Below are 7,462 nucleotides of genomic sequence, written 5' to 3'. Positions count from 1 at the left end.
AGCTAGGCGCTCTGCTAGTGGGGCGGCTGGAGCCTGAGTTGGGGCTGTATGCGGGCCTGCAGTTTTGTTCTCCACTTTTGGCCCTGGTTTATTTGTTTGCCTCGTTGTTCTCGTGATTAATGTGCCTTCCTGCTCTGTTCACATGTGCCAGCTGTTCCTGCGCATTGATACGTTTCGCCTTGGTCCTTCCTGAGCTCCAGGAAGCTTTAAACTATTTTAGCCTAGTTCTGAGCTACAAGGATGGTATTTTCCACAGTTTCTCAGTATGAAGAGCATGGTTTTGCGAACATGTGAACAGTGGCAAGTGAACCCACTTACTATATCATTTATCTTACCATTCAAGCATTGGAACGGGCTGCCCAGGGAAGCGATTGAATCACTTTTAAACACCCTGGAGGCATTTAAAAAATGTGTAGACATGGCACTTAGGGACATGGTTTAGTGGCGGACTTGACAGTGCTAGGTTAATGGTTGGACTTGATGATCGTAAAGGTCTTTTCCAACCTAAACGATTCTCTGGTTCTGTGATCTTGCAAATGCATAAACTATTTAGTGCTGAATTTGTGGCAGGGTGGGTTTGGTGTTTTTATGGATCTGGTCATTACAATTTTCGAGACTTCGTTTAATTAAACCCTCCATTTAAATAATTTCAAGATCATTAAATGCGTTTATGCCATAATGACTTCAGTCCGTTAATGAACAGATCCTTGTAATCAAAGTTTTTATTGTATTGGTGGTGTAGTTTAAGGAAATTTTAATTCTGCTAATGGACATAAGGTCATTACTGTCTGGGTAATGGTAAGAAGGTGGTATCTTCAACTAGGCATCTTCCCCTGTTTGCTTACTGCTCAAAGTTGGCAATATAAATACCCAAAACTGAATCTGACAGCACAATGCATACCTTCTTCACAAGGACGCATGAAAGGTGCTTACCAAAGTGCTTTTAATCAACGTATTCAGTTACTCAAACTAGCATCATTAATTTAAATTTTAATTTAATTTTTAAAGATTTGATAGCATCATGCAGAGCAATTGAGTACAGTGGAACTTTGTGAATAACATGGAAAACCTAAGCAGGTGGCAATTGCTCAGTAAAACATTACTGTTTGTATCGTATCCAATAGTTAATCTGCTGAAACATCTGAGGCTCTGCAAAAATATTCATAAATCCTCAGGGAGGAGGAATTCACAAACCCCAAAATTGTAATAGCTGTTTCCGTTACCATGCCTCCCTTCCCTGCCATCTCCTCGTGTAGCAGTTCTTGACTTGGCTGCTGAGACGAAGGTGCATCCGAAGGGACGTCTTCAGCTCAGTCACATCACAGAAGTGAGTCATTGCAAAAGTAATTTCTTCCCTCACACAGGTGGACTCAAAAAACCAGCATGTCCCTCTCCTCTTACATAAACTCAGCTGTTTTAGAGACGACTGTTTTTTCATCTTAATTTGTGCCACGTAGTAAAAGCCATTCGAGAGGGGATGGAGGCTCCTTTGTTACATGTGCAAAGCATGAGGAGGGCAGCACCAACGTTGGGAAGGTGTCAGGAAGAAATGAGACAACAGCTTTTAGGCAAAGCTAATGAGCAGCAGCAGGATCGTGTTGGTCGCTCACAAGACACATGCTTACGCTGCGCGTAAATGGCTTGAAAGCTCGACCTCAAAGTACCTGTGCCGTGCTGTCATAGTTCTGCTTGACCTGGAGTCCCTCCAGCCTAACGGGGGGGGGGAACTGTCTGCGAGGGCACCTCGTTTTGCAATATATCCTTCTTCTCTGCTCAGTAACGCAGACTGTCCAGCACTGCCTGTTCCAAGGTGTAACTGCAGACGCAGGCTTTCAAGTAGGAGCTGGTGTTTCTAGCACATGGAGTTGGTTGGAAAGGAGGAGCACAACTGCGCCAGATCTGCATCAAGTTGGCGTTGATGTGTATCAGTAGAGTATTTTGCTCGTCCGGTCTTTGTCCACAGCCATTGTAAAGCAAGAGACGGACACCCACCCAAACAAAATCCCTGGATTTTTTTTGTATGGCATAAAATTTAACAAAAAAAATTACAATAGAACAGTTTGGGCTCCGCTGCTGAAATACATACAAACTTGTGCATGTGAATTTGTACGCACACAAACGTACAAGTGAGTAAATGTTTTGCACTCCAGACATTTCGTCACAGGTATTATTGATCAAGCATTTGGGAATGGCTCTCCTCATTCTCGTGTCAGGTGAACCTGATGTCTCCTGGTTGAGATAGTGGGCATCTTCTCTCCGTTTTAGGGTAGGATAGCATGGAATTTCCCCCGTTTGTGCTACTGCCCTTTTCCTTCCAATGCCTCTGTAGTGCTGAGCATCACAATTCCCATCCTGCACACAAGGTTCATGTGAGAACGCCCAAGATGGGCGATAAGTCTGTCCCAGGTTGTGCCAGTGCCAGCATTGGTGGCAGCAGGGACGAGAGAAGCGGAGCACGGTTCCCTTCACTTCTGAAGCCGAACTTGGGCACCGTCTCTCCCTACTTCAAACCCCTGGGGACTCTGAGCAGTTCTCACTAAGTTAAGGCACCTACTCATTTTAAACGACATCCTTTCAGAGCCAGCCCTGCTATCGCTTATTTTCTCTGCTGTGACTTGGTGAACCCCCATTTCACTCCAGTTAGACTGTGTGACCGGGCAAGCGGCGCTTCTGGCCAGCTCCTGGCAGGAGCCGCTGCACCCCACGCCACCGGGGCTGAGGGAGCCTCAGCCTGGCCACCGTGTGCGGGTTCGGCATGGCCTCTCACCGGCTCCTGCAGCGCTGCGGCTCAGGAGGCAGGGGGAAGGCAGCAGAAGGTGGGAGAACTTGCCGTAAATGTCGTCTTTGCTAGCTACGACATTCACCTTGTTTTAAAATACCACGATTCAAAGTAGTAGTGAATGCAAAAGTACTGTCTTTCTGCGGTCATTTAATCCTTCTCTGTGTTTTGTCTTCCTTTGTTCTTTTAGAGTATGTGAAGAAGTCACTCAGGAATGAAGTCTCTGAGGCCTACAAAAGACTGAAGAGCACCGTAGACAAATGTCTGTCCATGAGTGGCTACTCAGAAGTGAACCTCGGCAAACTCTTTACCTTCAGTATAGGAAGATCGGTGGGAGAGTCCAATAATGAAAGACAGTAATTGATTAAAAATGGAGGGAGACCAGAGGCTAGTTCCTTGTTTAACAGTAACAATCTCTTAAGCAATACCCTATTTCAGTATGCACAGTGATGTTTTAATAATCTTGTCTCTTCGGAGGACTAAGAATGGAAGATGAAAACAGGATGTGTGATTCACGTGGAAATGAAATATTCGAGGTGGTTTTATCTTCCGTTCTTTTCTTCATTGAGAAGCCGGGGTTATTAAAATACAGAGTAGTTGATTTTTGCAGTATGTTTTGTTGTGTATTTAGACCTATAAGGGAAACGGGGGTGGGGGAATTGCTGCTTTAATTGGATAATTCCCAGTGAGAGTTGCTGGAATGTAAGTGATCCTAGACTTTGCTCCAGGGTATTTAGTAGAGGTGCTGTTGGGAAGAGAGGTTAGTAGGGGTCTCAGTAGGAGCACTAATGTTTTGCCTTTTCACAGTTTATCTTCTTCCTGATCATAAACGTACCAATTAAAAACAATACTAAACCTAAATGCCTTTAAATGTCCTAATACCTTCTGAACTGAGGGACACTTTACTTTCAAATTTATTAAAGGTAAAGAATGACTGAAACCTGGAGGTGTTAAAAATAGGGACCATCTTTTTATTAAGAGTCTTTCGGTGCGTCTTTAAGCATAATATTTTGCCATGTTGGAAATTTCTGCACAGATATAAAGACGTGCACATGTACAAAACCAGTTTCGGATATAGACAGGACATAAATGTATTTCAATTCTTTCCATGCGAAGTATTTGAAAGTAAGCAATCGATGGGGAAAAGTATGTTTGCGATGGCATTGTAACCAGTAACGGGGGGAAGGGAAAGCGGAGAATCATTGTTGCTGTTCTGTAGTAATTACTGTATTGGGGGTTTTAAAGGTTTTATAAACAAATTGTGTTTCTCATTTACTTTTAATAAAATGACAAGCAGAGATGACAAGAAAAGAGCATAATATTGGCTATGTGCTTTTGTACACAAAATATTGTTGTATTCATGTTCGCTGTTAAGTTTGCAATGTGATAAATTAATGTAAGGTTATAAAAAATTCCTCTTGAATCTTTAACAGTATAAAATGTGAAGTTGTCTTAACACTTGAAGGAAAAAAATAAAAGTTTTCTAGTAAAAGAGAAGTTGATTTGATCATCTGACTGTTGAAAATACTCCGTGTGAGGTCGTATGGCTCCCAACTTTTCCGGGTTTTACAGAAGTGCTTGTGTGTCCCTTTTTAGGCTGGCCGGCCATTAACAAAGGGGGCTTGAAGAAAAAGTAAAAGCATCAGCACGACCGTGTTGGGCACCGGAGGGATACGCGTGTCTGTCTGCGTTGGAGTATTTTATGACATTCGTTTGTCCCTATTGCGGCGTCGGCAGACGCTGCATGTCAGTAAGGGTAGCGTCTGGTCGAACATGCCTAAATACACGGTTGTCTTCTGAGCAACTTTTGGGGCTAAATCCTTTCACTTTTAACTCCCGCCGAGTTGCGGTCTGTGAGAAATCGCACCTGCTCCATCCCTGGTTCTGTCTTGGTGTTGTCCCACCCCCGGTGAGCTGTCTGTCCTTCCTTCCCAACGTGTTTGGCTGGGTTATTGTAAAGGAGACTTCCTTTGGAGGCCGGCCTTGGAGAGAAGGTGTTGCTGCCTAGATGACACGTTGGTGTTGCAGCTCTTTGAAAGATCCTGGCTTCCTGTAATTTCACGCAGGTTTTTTTAGCTTTTTCGTGTCCAACCCAATTAGGATTATGAAGATATTACTGATATTAACCGGGTAGAATGCCTTAGGAAAGTGAAAAGTGTGACCTTCTCCTCCAAACGTTAGGTATACAAATAAAATGGGTAGATACGGCATAACCTGACCCTGTGGCACTTGTATGTATCTGTATAATTACAGCTGAAGAGCCTGTTAATTTGCAAGTTTAGGGATGTTTAGATTAAATGAGAGTGTTGTGGAATGATTGTGTAGGGCGCAGCAGCATTATAGTAGCCCTGCGAGGGGCCGGGGGGCAGCCAGCCGCAAGCCGGGGGGGTCGGAAATGAGGGCTTTTACCCCGAATTAAGGCAATTTTTGATTCCTCTCGGCAGAGTTGGTCAGATCAGAGCTGAAGTCTTGGCAAGGAGTGAACTGAATTTTTTTTGCGCCCCCCGCCCCCCCCCGCCTCTCTCCCTAATAAGCTCTGGGCACCGTGCCTCATCTTGGCCCCGGAGAAAGGCTGGGAAACGCAAAGTCATCTTTATAGCGTTTAATATTAAATGGAGCTGGGAAATGCGGCGCTGTAAATAATTTGGGCGAGATTGAAGTTCGGGGGGTTGCGTTTGGAGAGCGATCTGGCTCGGATCGCCTTCCCTTCCCCTCCCTCCTCTCGCCCCCCCCCCCCCCCCGCCAACGCTGTTAAAACTCAGGTTTGTGTTTATTTGTATTTATTTGCAGCCGGGGGAGAGGAGTGCCGCTGCGCGGAGCCGGTGGCCAGGCTTCGGCGGTGCCATCTGGGCGACGAGAAGCGGCTGCCGGCCGCCAGCCCGCCGGTGCCGGTGGCGGTGGCGGTGGCGGTGCCGGTGGCGGTGCCGGTGGCGGTGCCGGTGGCGGGTGGCGGTGGCGGTGCCAAGCCCCCGCCCCTCGGCCCAAAGGCGCGGTGCGGTCCGAGCGGGGCAGGGGCACATCTTCCCTCTCGCTGCCTTCCCACCTCACATGCGCCTGAATGGAACAGCTCTCCCGCACCCTCCTTATAGCAGTTTAATAGATTAACTCATCTGTGCCAGCTTCAAATTTCAGATTAAAATTCCTTCATCCCGAAGGCAGCATTATCAGGTTGTTGGAGGCTGTTTTCAAACCTTGGTTTTGAATAGCAGCGGCTCTGCATTAATTTAACCACTAAGCTAATAAGTAGGTTTCGTTTTGTTATGCTAAGCTTTATTGCTTTTCTTTTGATCAGAATGGTGTTGTTGAGCAAAGCAGCAGACAAGGCATTCTTTGATGAGGGAATTAGCGCTCTATTCTTCCTCTATTATTCATAGCACAGTGGAATATGTAAGTACCTGAGGGTGTCAAAGGAGAGCAGGCTCTATTGCAAAGTGTTCGCCTTGTTTCTCTCAATAGCTGACTATGAGATGATAAACCGCTTAATACACTGCACTAATTGGATGAGAGCAAAAAGAGATGGGAATTAAGGCACGGCGAAAGGAGAAAGTGCTACCAGCCTTCATTCACTCTTTCACCACTTTAGCAGCACCAAAGGAGGCACAAGCTTTCTATAAGCAGACTAGGGGTTTTGTGCGGAGATAAAATGAACCTGTTAGTGGATTCAAGTAATACACTAATTATTGCACAGTATAAATACCACTACTGGTTTTATAACACGGAGGTAAACTTCTTTTGAGAAGGTTATAGGATTGCTTGGCAGCAGTATAGATCCTAATAAGGGACCAGAGTAATAACCCCCTGGATTAACAAAATTGCTGCTTGCAGAAGTATGATTCGGGCTTTTACGAAGATTTCAGCGGAATGAATAAAAATGACTGAATGACATTTCGTAATGCGTAATGGCTTGATAATGATTCCCTTTTCTTTAAGGCAAAAATGTATATTTCAGGCTGCACTGTTAATAATGTCCAGGGAACAAGCCTTATTTTTCCCATAAAATTTTTTCGCGCCTATGGCGGGGTTTAGCACTCAGAAAGAGGGGCGGGGGCGGGCGGGGGGCTGTGAAGCGCCGTGGGTGGAAGGGGGGGGCTGCGGGGAAGGGTCGCGGCGGGCTCCCACGCGCGGCGGCGGCCCCGGCGGCGCTTCCCGGCCGGCGGCCGCGGGAGCTGGGGCTGCCCCACGGCCGGGCCGGGCCCCTCCGTGCTCTCCGGGGCCCGGGGCCACCGGGCCCTTCCCCGGTGCCCGGCCCCCCCGGGCTGCCGCTGCGGAGCGGCGCCGCCACGAGACCAAATCACCCCCGAAAATCCCCCCCGCACACACCCCGAAACCCACGGGCGCGCTGGGGCGGCCCGGCCCGGCCCCACGCCCGCTGCCCCCGGGGGACCGGGCCCGGACGAGGGGCACCGGGGCCCTCCGGGGCCGGGGAAGGGGCGCGGGGAGCGGGGTTTGCCGCTGCCCTCGGCGGGGCCGGGGGGGCGCGGGGGGGGGCCGGCAGCGCCTGCCCGCCCTGCGGGGGCTTCCACGCGTTTCTGCTTCTCTCCGTGGAACAGGCAGACGAGAGAGCTGCGTCCACAAACAAGAAAAGAAAAAAAACAGGAAAAAAAGAACCCCAAAACCAAACCGGGGGGAAATAAAGGAAAGGGGGAAATCCGGCAGTTCGCCCCCGGGAGGAGGGGGGGCAGA

The 7,462-nt window shown here is 47.9% G+C and overlaps 1 protein-coding gene across 2 annotated transcripts in view; it reads left to right on the top strand.

The window, feature by feature from the left end:
- Positions 1 to 3,139, top strand: part of POLA1 (DNA polymerase alpha 1, catalytic subunit) — a 206,813-nt gene extending 203,674 nt beyond the window's left edge. For both annotated transcript variants that reach the window (XM_075718412.1, XM_075718403.1), the window contains exon 37: positions 2,970 to 3,139. In XM_075718412.1, coding sequence (XP_075574527.1) covers positions 2,970 to 3,139 — 170 coding nt within the window. The remainder of the gene's footprint in view (positions 1 to 2,969) is intronic.
- The last annotated feature ends 4,323 nt before the right edge of the window (positions 3,140 to 7,462 follow it).

The sequence above is a fragment of the Pelecanus crispus genome, chromosome 1 (assembly GCF_030463565.1).
Source record: "Pelecanus crispus isolate bPelCri1 chromosome 1, bPelCri1.pri, whole genome shotgun sequence".
In the NCBI taxonomy this organism is placed as follows: domain Eukaryota; kingdom Metazoa; phylum Chordata; class Aves; order Pelecaniformes; family Pelecanidae; genus Pelecanus; species Pelecanus crispus.
The sequence above is the reverse complement of the archived record's forward strand: the minus strand, read 5'-3'. Positions and strand labels throughout refer to the sequence as shown.